This window comes from Corvus hawaiiensis, chromosome 1 (assembly GCF_020740725.1).
Source record: "Corvus hawaiiensis isolate bCorHaw1 chromosome 1, bCorHaw1.pri.cur, whole genome shotgun sequence".
In the NCBI taxonomy this organism is placed as follows: domain Eukaryota; kingdom Metazoa; phylum Chordata; class Aves; order Passeriformes; family Corvidae; genus Corvus; species Corvus hawaiiensis.
Window position 1 is genome coordinate 10,578,562 of NC_063213.1, and position 13,006 is coordinate 10,591,567.

Below are 13,006 nucleotides of genomic sequence, written 5' to 3' on the forward strand. Positions count from 1 at the left end.
TTTAATGGCCTGGGTTCAGTAAGGTTTGGATTGCTGCACACAAAGTAATTCTTTGTGATGAATTTACATTGCTGGTGAAGGCTGAAATTAGTGGGGAAGTAGTGGGACACCAACAAGGACTGCACAAAGCTTGTGTTTGTGCACTGAAACAGGGAAGAAATGCTGCCACTTTACTAAGATACAGGGTGACTGGAGGAGCAGCTGCAGTTCTGGTAGTAACCTGCCATCTGTAATAACCTAAAACAGCGTGGGCAGGGAAGGTTACACCTTACAACTTCAAATATTTCACATTAGTATTAATATTTCAGATATGTAGAGAATGAGGATCAGACTGAAATTTTGTCCCAAACATATGCTACTGCCATCCTTGGCTTAGCAAGACATTTTCCCTTCAGGACCTGATAGACAAAATTCTGTCTCTGCTCAAAATATATTGTCAAATGTGAAATATTTCCTTTTTGTTCCTACTTGGTCAATGGTTACCTAGAGGTTTGTAAAACGATGCATTATAAACTTCTGGGAGCCTCTGAGGAACTGTTAAGCAAAACTTCTCTTATGCACAGTATTTTTACTTTAGGATCTGCTTTGCCAGCTTTTTCTCCAAGCTGAACTAGAAAAACAGAACTTCTTTTCAGTAGATCTGTGCCCTGCTGCCCCGCCCATATCGTGCTGCTTCAGTGGTGGTTAATGGGCAGGGTGGTGCTTATAGTGTGGCAATGACAGAGATTATTCTCCTTACGGCTTCACATCTGAAAAGAAAACAACAGTCCAAGGGTTTAGGTAAGGTGTTTTAATTATAAAGTTAGATTTAAAAAGTATTTGAAAACTACTCCGTACCTACAGCTGGGTACCATGGCTGACAGCACTGAATTCAAGAGAGCTGCTACGTCACATCACTGTCCCCTCACCCGATATAATTTGCTTTGAAACAACACATCAGTTCTGGCCCACGTACAAACTTGGCTCTAAAACCTCTACGTGTCGAACCTCTGGAGGTGCTAGTACACAGAAACTTCAGTGCTGCAGTCACAATTGGGATGAGAAAGAGAAACCCTGACCACTGGAAAAAGTTAATTTTACCCCGAATTCAGACAGACTTGTTAAAACCACGGTTTACTTGCAATGAGAAGTGGAATGACAAACATCCTATTTCATCAGGCTCTGGGAGAGCTTAAGAAACCTAGCCTGAGTAGTGTGCTAACAGAAGAAATCACAAACTTCTTTGGGGATCCTCCCTCCCGAATCTGTAATTAAAATTGAAGCACCTTTAAGTATTTGTCTCATTGAAAAAAGCCTTCCATGTTACTAGCAATTGACTGCAAGATCAAAAAGGATTAGCTCTGGTACTCTGGTACAATTTCTAATTAAATGACATCAAGACCCACTGTAAGCCCACAAATTGTCAGTCTTGAATTTTGGGGTTCAGTGGGTTTGAGTTGTCTGGGAATGACTATTACGGGAAAAGAAAAGCCCTTGTATCAAGATGCCTTTGTTTCCTGGAAAACTGAGAAGAGCCATTTAGTGCATATCCTGTCTCCAAAGACAGACTACTGGCATTAGACAGCTACCATTTACATTTGGTGTAATTAACCTTTTTTTTTTTTTTAATTTAAGAGATGTCCAGTACTTAGCTAATCAGAGAAGCCTGGTGGGGAAAAAGACCCCAAACACTGTTTATTATCTAAAGTGTTATCACATATGTCAGCACTTCAAAGTCAAACTCACTCCACACAGACAATCCAATTACTTAAGCTTTTATGGGTTTGGTTAATAATAGAGTACAGTAGCTGAAGAGATTTGCTTTCTGCAATTAAAAATAATCCTGATTACTTTGAATTGTTTTTTTTTTCTTCTGGCAACTGGTCTTAACATCACAGCAGAGCCCACAATCGTGTAATCACTATTTAAGGCGTGGCCAAGTTCAGTGGGAACACCCCAGCTCTTCTGCTTGAGCTGGGCAGGAGGTGCCCAGGCTCCCTCCCAGGTGTGCAGGGCACACACAGGCTGAGGATCTTTCACCAGGCAATGGAGGAAGAGGAACCCAGGGGTTTCATGCTACTGTTACCCATTTTACATGAGATCAAGCTTAACTCACCCAAGAGAACCGAGGAGGAGGGGGAAGAGATGATGAAGAAGAAGAAAAAACATTGGCTATAACAACATCTGTATAAATTAAACATGCTCCATGTGGACCAATTCTCTGCACTTAAGTCATGATTTATCAGTGTTAATAGGACAACACATCGTTGTTAGCCTTCAGCACCTTTCATCCCAGCTATTTACATTCGGTGTATTTTTTCATGCTCAACAAATTTGTTCAAGTTACTCAGGTTATCCCACCACTTAAAAAGAAAGGTCTCTGCTATCAGCTTGAACCATGGAGTAATCTTAACTTCATTCCTGGCAGCTTTGTCCAAGAGCTGTTTCAGTTCTTTCTGTGTCACGTAGCAGTAGCTTTGGATCTCGTTGGGGTCGGGATTCAGTGTCACATCCTTCTGCACAAACAAGATATAGTCTATTTCATGTTCTCCCCAGATCCCATCAGACTTGGCCTTGTAGTGTATTCGTGTCAGGTAGGAGATCTCTTCGGGAGTTACCTACAACCAAATCACATGTCAGAAGCGCTGCCAGACCAGGAGAATTGCACTGCTGGGCATTGCAGTACCATTTATCAGCTGGTATCCTCCTCCTTAGAAATTTTTTTTTCTCAAGTGTACAACGGCAATGTACTTTTTCACAAAGAATCACTAGGAAAACAAAATTTAAAGTGCTTTGATGGCATGAATTGCACAGAATTTCTCTAGTCAGACTCAGCCTGTAACACTTGAAGTGTATTTCTCCTATATGGTATGTTTTAAATAACGTTTACCAGACTCAACTGCACACTCAGTGAGCACTGGTGAAGACAAACACTTGCACCTACCCCTTACCCCCAAGGAAAAGACTCGACAACTACTTGAAGCCAAGGTCAGAAACACATACTGACAGACCAAGTATAAGCCTGCCCTCCAGCGATCTCAGAAGTTCACTCAGTTCTCTGCATCTCCAAAGATAAGCTCATTTTTAGGTTTGAGGCTGACTCTGTCTGCCAGACACAGTCTGTAAACTGGCAAACACTGGCAAGAATTCCCATTTCTCCCTCCTTCCTTTACCTGCTCCATGGGAATTCCCAACTCTGCTTTCAGTCGTCTCTGTGCTGCTCTCCGAACACCAATGGCATTATTTTCTTCCAGTTCTTGTGGATGGCTTAGAGGATGACTGCAACATGTGTTGGTAAAACAGTCTGCAAGAAGTTTGGATGAATCCATTTTTGACACTTATAAGGACTTAGGAAAAAAACCCCACAACACCAAAATCCCCCAGAGACAGAAGCCAGTTATTCAACACATGACAGCTTTGTCTCTCTTTTGCAGAGAAAGGTCACAGAAGAAGATATTTACACTTCTTATTTTCCTTTACATATTTTGCACTGGGATGTGCCTCTGCCAAGCACTGCTCAGCAGGTTAGTGTTTGATACACACGAGGACAGGCATTCTTGTCCCCAACACAACAACTTCGAGAGCTAGTCTATAAAGACCGTGTTTACCTCTCAAATGCCAATTAAAATTACTTTTGGGAGTTTATATGTTACAGGATATTGAAAATATTCCCAGAGCTTCAAGACCAGCTGACAGTAAGTAGAATTAAATACAAGGTTTATAACTGTGTTTAAAGGACAACCGATCCATACTCTGTTTCAACCTTTTGTCTGTAAAAGTCAAGCTCAAAAGCATCTAAAATAGAGATAGAATATCTACAAACCACACTTGAGCATTTTCACTGGTTAGCAGTGAAAGAAAAAATTAAAAGCAATCTCTTTACTAAAGATTCCCTTGGAAAGAAGAAAAAGATCTTCCTTCCTGAAGTTAGAAACACTTGATTTTGTTTTCCATTGAAAATTCTGCAACAGACAACCTCATGCTCCCTCCAGCATGTCTCATCTAAGCTATTCCTGTTTTATTCCCCTCCTTAGTTTTATGCCTCTCCATTTACATTTGTCAGCAATAGTTCAGGAGTGTTCAAAAGTCATGCACTGCATAGTTTGGCCACACAGTCTCACTTCTGGAAGAAGTGTTTGTTAGGACAACACAAAGGTCCACAGATCTCCCGAGCACCAGAGCTCTGCTGCACATCAGCTTTTACCAGTGGAGTGGGACACACTCCACAGCTACCAGAGTCATTTCTTCAACTCCAACAAACGTCTTGCAGCAGATGGGGGTAAACACCACACCCTCTGCCTTTGCATCAACAGGATCACATGTCACAGAACAACCACTTCCCAAGAATATATATAACCATACACGAGTGCTCCCATTATCTCACTTCACCCACAAGATATCTTGAACTCCCAAAAGTATTGGAAGTAGGTCCTCTCCAAAGTAGTAAATTCTAAAACCTCATAATGAGTTACACTGCAGGATTGGATTGACTTTTTTTTTTTTTTAAATATTGATTTAAATAAAACATTTTTATAAATATAATGTTTCAGTACTAACCTGGAAATGTAATTTTTGCATTTGACCTCTGCTGCAGCAGCAGTTTATTTTCTGTATTAAATAAGAAAACACTAAAAGCTCGGTGCAGTAAACCTAAAAAAAAGAAACAAAACCAAACAACAAAACGGAGATATTTCACAGAAGAGAAAAAAACATATGAAGATAGTTTAAGGGCATAGAATGGCCTCATTTTTACATAATCCAATCTAAAATTAATGTATGTTAAAACCCAAGGATTTGATAAATAACTCAAGAGCTATTATTCAGGTTTCTATGTCAGCTTATGAAAAACTATGAAATTAGAAAAGTGCCTAGAACAAAAATGCAACAGAGGAGTTCTTCTAAGCTCAGTTCACCATTCCGAATGTGCACATTTGGGCAAGCTTCCAAATAGAGCTTGGCATCCATAAATTTACAAAAAAAAAGAGATGACTCAAAAATTCCTAAAAAACTGTACAGAATTTCAAGACCCTTCAAGCATCACAGAAGTACAAGGAAAATAGGCTCCATTAAAAACAGTATAATTGCTGTTTTCTTCACCTTTTGAGTCTGTTATTCCTCACTCTTCAGAAAGATGCCTTCCCCAAGTACACAAAAGGAGGTCACACTCTACTATGTGACACTGCTGCATCTGACCAACCTCAAATAAACCCAAAATCAGTTAAACCCTTTCCTATTAGCAGTGTTTGAAGCAGAGCTCTGGGTGAACTACTTCAAAATGAAAGCCTCTTCTACTTGAAAAGAACTCAGCAAAGAAGCAAACAGCATTCTTTATAAAAAGCTACATAGAATCAGATATCCATAATAGGAAAAATACTATTTTATCTTCAAAACGTGATTAAAAATATTTATCAAGCTTGTATGTGCAATCACACATTTCTCTCCTTTGCAACTGCCTCCAATTGAATGTTCCTCCATACTGCAGAATTTTAACATCAGATATTTTATGCTGGGGTGGAGGGCCCTATGGGAAGGTACTTGCTCTGGTTTGATCCAACACTCACTTGATACTAAGGCTTTGATTTAATCATGACTCCGCTTCTGAAAATATTTAATCAACTTAATGGTTCAATTAGAAGATAAGCAAGCCGTACCTTTATCAATGTTTTCATTCAAGTGACAGTTTTTCTTGGTATCTGCTCCAATCTTATTGTCATTTTCATCTATAAGGATGCACATCTCTGCCAAGAGCTGCACCTGCTGCTCATCCAGCTGATCTGTGTTTACTTCAGGCATCGTGATGGTAGCACACACTCTACTGAAGACAAACAATGAAGAGTCATTCACTAAAAACAACATCCATAAGGTTCTGGGCAGAGTGTGAGAAATAACCAAATGGCTTGTTTTTCTGACATGGTGTAAAAATTGCACACCACTCGTATTTTGAGAGAGTTTACACGCTTTTAGGTTCCTGAAATTTCCTATCTACAATACAAATCACATAGCAACGCTTGGCAGGTGCTTGAGACATTTATATTTCTCAGGAAGCCCTTGCAGCAGCTGCTGCAAGACAGCCATGCTGAGCCTAACATTTTTATGGGCTGCCAGTGGCAGCTGACTGTCAGCTGAATAACTGAACCGAATTCCAGTTCCAAATTTCACCTCGCCTCACCCCACCGCCTGTGCACGCTGTGCACACTAACTCTGGCTACATTTTTGACGCCGAGCATCCTGTGCAAGAGGATTTCTCCCCTCCACACGTCTGTAAAGGCTCGGTACCAGGGTTTGAACCCGAGGCACCTCCAAAGCAACACCTCCCCTGCCCCCAGCCTCTGCTGCCGTGGGCGTGCTCTCGGCAGCCCAAAGAATCCCCGAATGGGTCAGGTTGGAAGGGACCACAGGGGGTCACCTGGTGACCCTCCCTGCTCCATCTGGGTCATCCCAGCGCACACGGCACAGGATTGCATCCTGACAGTTCTGGACTATCTCCGGTGAGGGAGTCTCCACACCGTCTCTGGGCAACCTGTTCCAGTGCACGGTCACCTGCACAGTAAAGAAGTTCTTCCTCACGTTCAGGTGCAAATTCCTGTGCATCAATTTCTGCCTGTTACCTCTTTCTCGTCTTATTGCTCAGCAATAAGGATGATCCTCTTGGCACCCTCCCATAAATATTTATAGATACTAATGATGTCCCCTCTCAGCTGTCTCTTCTCGAGACTGAACAGGCTCCGCTCCCTCAGCCTTTCCTTGTAAGATATACTCCAGACCCTTCATCACCTTCGTTGCCCTCCGCTGAACCCGCTCCTGGAGCTCCACGTCTCCCTAGTACTGAGGAGTCCAGAACTGGACACAGCGCTCTGGATGCGCCTCAGCAGGGCTGAGGGGCAGGATGACCGCCCTCGGCCGGCTCGGCAGCTGTCCCCGCAGTCCCCTTCCCCACTCACTTGCCTGTCCGTGCGCTCGGGACCCGCCGCTCTCCCCTCACGCCGGGGCCGCTCCAAGAAGCCCCGCTCCCGGCCCGGCGCAGCGCGCGCCACATCTCTCGTCACGCCCCGCCCGCCAATGGCGCTGCCGCCCGGCGCTGACGTCACCGCATCGCCCGATCGCCCCACTGCGGCGCGGGGCCGAGGCCGCCCGTGACAGGCGGGAGCGGCGGCGCGCGCGGCCAATCGCGGGACAGGCGCGGAGCGGCCAATAGGGGAAGGGCGCGGCGGCGGAATGGCCAATAGAGACAGGGCGCGGCGGCGGGCTGGCCAATGGGAGCGGCGCGGCGGCGGGCTGGCCAATGGGAGCGGCGCGGCGGCGGGCTGGCCAATGGGAGCGGCGCGGCGGCCGTGCCCACAGCCGGAGCGGGAGCGGCCCGCCCTTGGCTGCCCACGGTCACCGGGCGCCGCAGAGCCAACTCGGCTGCAGAAGGGCTCTGAGATCGTCGGGTCCCACCTATGACCGAACGACACCTTGTCAGCCAGACCACGGCACTGAGTGCCGCATCCACTCCTTGCTTAAACACCTCCAGAAACTGTGACTCCACCACCTCCTTAGGCAGCCCATTGCAATGTCTAAAGATTGAATATTTCTAACATTCAGCGCTGCTTATTGTCTTTTCACCCCATCCACGAAAACCGAAGGACTGTGCCCAAGCACTGGCTCCTCCGAATGTGCCGGTGTTTGTGGGAAACAGTTCCTGGACCGAATGTCTGCCCGGTTGTGGAAGTGTTTCGGGTGGCGGCCATAAGCCCGGGACTGCAGAGTAACAGGGCTTTAGGACACATTTAATCCTGGATGTTTTCTTTGATCCACAATAGCATCCTTTGATCTAGAGAGGTTCAGTGTGTGTCACAGAGATCCCAGCCTGTGGCAACGGGAGGCGGGGAATACTCGCTCCCTCCTGCACCGACAGCTGCAGCTGGTGGGAAGCTCTGAAATCGCCTGACTCAGCGAGCGCTTGAAGGCCAGAGAATGAAACACACTTTCTGGGTAGGACTGGAGCACAGGCAGGCTGCCAAGAGGAACTGGTCAGGTATGGCAGTTTAGGTATGCACAGATACCAAACTAGAAAAACTTCAATACCAGCCCCTAGAAACTTCACACCACCATAACTAAGCACCTTTTCAGCAAGACTTTTGCTGGTTTATTGCCCATCCACAGATTTGGGTTTATGACTGGATGCTATAAAAGGCCTAGAAATTACATTTAACATGTCTTGGAGGCGTGGCTTGCTCTGATTCCCTCTTAGCTCAAGTTCTAGCATTTCAGTCTGGTTTGTTCGATTTTTCCTGTGAACAGGACAGATGGCCTGTGATTTAGAAATATCATTAGCAGCACAAATGTTCAAATGGACAGTTAATATTTTACAAGGGGAACATCTTACAGCATTCCCCTGTGCAGAGCTTGGTGAAAGAGAAAAGAGTGGAGGTGGTTTGGTTGAAAGCCACTTGAAACCAGCAGAGCATCAAAAGTGAAAAAAAAAAAGAATGTAGCAATGTGCTGGCTGCTACATATCCCTTTAACTACATAAAACATAACATTAAAATATTAGAATTAATGTTAATATTGTGTTATTCGTTAATATACTACAAATTTAATGTTATCACAAGAATGTTAATAATAAATATGTACTCTCATAAAGGACTGAAATGTACACAGATTACTTTTTATTGAGTTTACTTATCATTACTTTACAGATTACTTATTGCTGAGTCACTGGAACAAAACCACAGTAACTGGAGACTGAGCTTTGAAGAAATACTGAGAACATCCTTCAGCAGATCAATCACTTGCTTGTTTCATTGTTCCAGATTAAAAAAACCCAACCTGTTATTTTTTCCCTCTATCATTTTCCTAAAGTAACAAAGCAAGCTACACGGACCTATCAAAAATACAACTACTGAGATGGACATACAAACCAGCATTCCATATGAAGACAACAGAGTTAACAAGCAGCTCTCCTGCAAGTGAAGCTCTTTTAGAATAGAAACTTCTCCCCAGGGAGGCAGAGATGGGTCTGTGCCTAGGGCACAGCTAGCATGGGACATGAGCAGGTGTACACAGTGACCTTCAGGCCACACAGCAGAGGGAAACCAGAAAAAGTGTTCTTATAGATGATAAAGAGTCATTTCTTCCTAGTAATAACTACTGAAACTTCTATACAGGCACTTTAGAACCTGACAGAGACATTTCCAGTTCCTGTCTTGCACAGACAAACAAAGCACTTCACCTGAGTCAATGGTGGTGAGCAGCAGCAAGTGACAAGTCCTGGTGGATAATGAGAGGCAAAGAAGCAGGGACAAAGGATGACGGAGACAAAACAAATCATTTTCACAAAAGGGACAAAGGAGAGATTTCCCAAGCCTTTAACCAAAGATATGCTCAGGATCAGGTGTTTTATGTCACCTGTATCACCTTTCCTTTTGCTCCCCTCCAGACTTGCTCTGCACCTTCAAGGCTCTTTGTGTTGAAACAAAGCATGCTAATTTTTGTAATGGGATGCACTTCACTGAAACCTCTGAACTGCTACTCCACCCTCCATAAGCAGAATGCCTGAAGTGACATATAAATGCATTTGAGACTTAATTAATGCATTTCCTGAAGTCTGCTGACTGTTTTCAAATGCTCTATTAACAAGGGAAAAAACCAGTTTCCTGTAACAATTGGAAAGTCTTTAATTTCACCTGAAAATCCAACCAGCTTCAAACCACTGACAGACTTTTGGTATGTGCTAAGAGAATGGGAAGTACAACTCTCACCAAACTGAAGGAAAACCTTTTAATTCTCCTGCAAGTTAAACAAAATGATGACAAACTACAAGATGAAATAAATGCTGAACAAACCTTGCATTTGACCCCAGCATAGAATGAATAAACTCCTGAAAAATGCTTGTCCTCAATTTTCAGATTTGCCAAGGAAAATTAATGGGCTTCTTTTCCTCCTTTCACATCCAACCTTCTTTTTCAGCTTCCTGTTCACTCATTCTGAAGTTTAAGACTTCCAGTTCACCCTTCTCAGCTACAGAGCTATCCTTGTTCCTGGTTTCCATAGAGAATTCTTCCTGGGAGTCTTTTCCTGTCCCGGAGTCATAGCTCTTCAGAAAATATTTGTCTAAATGATCTACTTATGTGCTGAGAGAAAAGCAACCTGGGTTTTATCTGAAATGAGAAGTAAATACTTCCCATTCTTAACTAATCTGCTGTTCATTTGACTCTTCTTTCTTAAAAGGCCTCTTTCAGGGAAGTGGGTTGGCTTCAGCTCGCTTCAGAGAAGACAGATGTCTTTGTAGTAAGAATGTAATACATATATGCTAAATATATAAGTAGGATGTTTTATTTGCATTTAGTTCTGCTATCTCAAGCTGATGGAAAGAGTGCTATGATGGACAGCTTCCAAATTATTTTATACAGCATAAGGTGAATGAATAATGGTATAGGAAACCACTCTTCTAGGAAGGAGTTATTAGGAGGTTTCCTATATGAATCAAGAAATAACCCTTGAGTCCTTTTCTCCCTTAGATTTGTTTTGTTTGGTTGGTTTGGTTTTGGTTTTCTTTCTTTTGGTTTGAGCTCTGGATAGAAGGCTTTGCCTTTTCCTGCTACATTTACAGGTTTGAAAAATGCTTATATGGGAGATTCAGCTATTATTCTGTTCTGATTTCCCAAGCCTTCTATCTTGTCTTTTCAAGTCCAGCCATGGGTGCAGAGATAGATTTGCTCAGGACAACCTAAATTTTGCCACTCTATTTACGGTGATGCTTATTTAAAAAGCTTCTTAGCTGTTGAAAAGATGCTGGCTAGTACTGCCCCGTTTCCCTAGGCTTCTATATTGCTGTCTCTTGTTTTGTATCAGGTACTTTGTGAAAAGCAGGTCAGTCTTTTGTTCCATACTTGCTCCTATACATTACACAGTGCCTGCTACTCTTGCAGTGCCGTGACAAAACCAAACCAGTAGCAGAGCTAGAGTGACAACTGGCCACTTGTCATTCTCTTCTCATGAAAAAGCAACTGTATCCATACATGGCCTGTTAGTTTTCAGGTGACGCACCCTGTACCAAGGAAAAAGTTGTTTAAGCTTGTCTTTCTGTATTTCAGTATTTCAGGTAAAAATTGGTCATCTCTGTCATGCACCCTGCTCCTAGGGAGTGTGCTGCTCCAGAGGACAAGAAAGTTGCCAAGTGTTCTCCCCAGGAAATCTCTAACATAGATCTTTGTACTCCTGCTGGACATGTTTTTCCTTCATGCTTATAGCTAAAATTGTTACAGTAGAGTAGTATTATATTAAGGTAAGGTAATTTTTGAAGTGATAATGAGGCTTAAAAATGTTTAGTTAGAAACTGAACAGCTGAGAGCTTGAATTGTCACTTAGCTAAGATGGCTCAGCCACCCACAACTTAAACCAGCTCTAAAGAGAATTCAAAACATTGAACAGGGGCATTTGGTCAGGTTGTGCTCAGGCTTTCTCCTGGACAACTCTGTTCCACCTCTTGTCCCTCTCCTTTTGCCTGTGCAGTCTCCCTTTGAACATTTAGCTAAACAATTTGCTCCCTTTTAGTGGCTTTGAAGAAGGGAATAGGCTAAAATTATGGGATGTTCTCTACCAGTTAGGCTGGTGATCTTGGAGAATGACCTCCAGTAATGAAAAATATGCTCATAAGAAGGTAAACCACTATTTTTGTCAGTGTTTAATACAGCTTTAAGACATGACTGCAGAAAAGTGGGTAGAAAGGAAAAAAGACCAATGAGAACTGCAGGCAGACTTATAGTTGGGAAGCACATTAAAAGAAAATGTAATATTTTCAGTTCTCACTGGCACATGTTCTTCTGGCCTTTTTACATCCTCTTCTAAGGCAGTTAAGATAATTTGCTGGAAGAGAGAAAATAATTAGACGAAGCCTCTTTTGACTTTCACTATCTGCTACAATGAATAAGAATTTTAGGTGGAGGTTTATTCAAAGTGTTAATCAGCAAAGGAATTAATCACATTTCAATTATGCGTTGTAGGCTTCAGAGTGAACAGCCTACTTGCAGAACATCGCGGTTAGCTTTGATGCGCTGCTTTTGTCATTCAGTCTGCAGACACAGTAGAAAAATTCCACATTAGGTATCTCCCAGCTATTCTGTATTAAAAAAAAAAATTGAATTCCAGTGGTGTTTCAGGAAAGTTTCATCTGCCTTGTCAGTCCACCTGATCCAGTGTTACTGGAGGTAACTGGAGGTAACTAACTAAAGCAGCAGCGGTTTTAATATGGTAACAATACCAGAATACTAACACAGCTTTACCCCGAGGGACCTCAGTGGGGATGGAGCACACCTCCGCTGTTTAACCAGCAGCACTACAGTGACTCGGGAAGCAGCGGGGCCGAGGAGTGGGGTGGTGGCGAGGCAGCTCCTGCCCGGCCCCGGCGGCATTCCCGACCCGCGGGACTGTGCGGGCGGGAGGCTCTCCCTGGGCCCAGGGCCATTCCCGACCCGCGGGACTGTGCGGGCGGGAGGCTCTCCCTGGGCCCAGGGCCATTCCCGACCCGCGGGACTGTGCGGGCGGGAGGCTCTCCCTGGGCCCAGGGCCATTCCTGACCCGCGGGCTGTGCGGGCGGGAGGCTCTCCCTGGGCCCAGGGCCATTCCCGACCCGCGGGCTGTGCCGGCGGGAGGCTCTCCCGGTACGCGGCCCGTCGCCACCGCGGCTCGGAGCGGGGGCCGCGCCGCTTCCGCCGGATGTCGCCGCGAGGGCTCGGCACCGGGGAGGCGCGTCCTGCCCGAGCGGCGCCGCGATCGTCGCTGTGCTGCTGCCTCTGCTGCTGCCTCTGCTGCTGCCCCTCCCGCCTTCTCCTCCTCCTCCTCCTCCTCCTCGTTGTCCTCATCCTTCCCCTCCTCCTATTCCGCGCCGCCTGCGGCCCTGCCCCTCCCCGCCCGCCGCCGCGGCTGTGGCTGACAGGTGAGTGCGGGGGCAGCGGGGCGCGGACCCTCCGCCATCTTCGCGGCCGCCCGAGGGGCTGAGGGGGAGCGGGGGTCCGGGGCGGTGGCGGTGCTGCCATCGCGGTGG

General features: G+C 44.8%; 2 protein-coding genes across 7 annotated transcripts in view; one reads left to right on the forward strand and one right to left on the reverse strand.

Annotated features, from left to right (window-relative positions):
• Positions 1–775: 775 nt before the first annotated feature.
• On the reverse strand, positions 776–7,036 carry IDI1 (isopentenyl-diphosphate delta isomerase 1). Of its 5 annotated transcripts, none has more exons than XM_048287008.1 (5): positions 6,925–7,036; positions 5,631–5,794; positions 4,537–4,629; positions 3,153–3,283; positions 776–2,597 (listed from the first exon to the last, which is right to left on the reverse strand). In XM_048287008.1, the coding sequence occupies exons 2-5, from the start codon at positions 5,770–5,772 to the stop codon at positions 2,280–2,282; spliced, it is 684 nt and encodes a 227-aa protein (XP_048142965.1). In that variant the 5' UTR covers positions 5,773–5,794; positions 6,925–7,036; the 3' UTR covers positions 776–2,279. The 5 variants fall into 5 exon arrangements, with proteins under 5 accessions (XP_048142965.1, XP_048142738.1, XP_048142656.1 ...); XM_048286781.1 differs by having other exon boundaries at positions 5,631–5,791; positions 6,921–7,036; XM_048286699.1 differs by having other exon boundaries at positions 6,921–7,036.
• A 5,640-nt stretch (positions 7,037–12,676) lies between these two features.
• The window catches only part of WDR37 (WD repeat domain 37), a 47,170-nt gene continuing 46,840 nt past the window's right edge, over positions 12,677–13,006 (forward strand). For both annotated transcript variants that reach the window (XM_048287105.1, XM_048287173.1), the window contains exon 1: positions 12,677–12,898. The gene's annotated coding sequence lies outside the window, so the exon portion shown is untranslated. The remainder of the gene's footprint in view (positions 12,899–13,006) is intronic.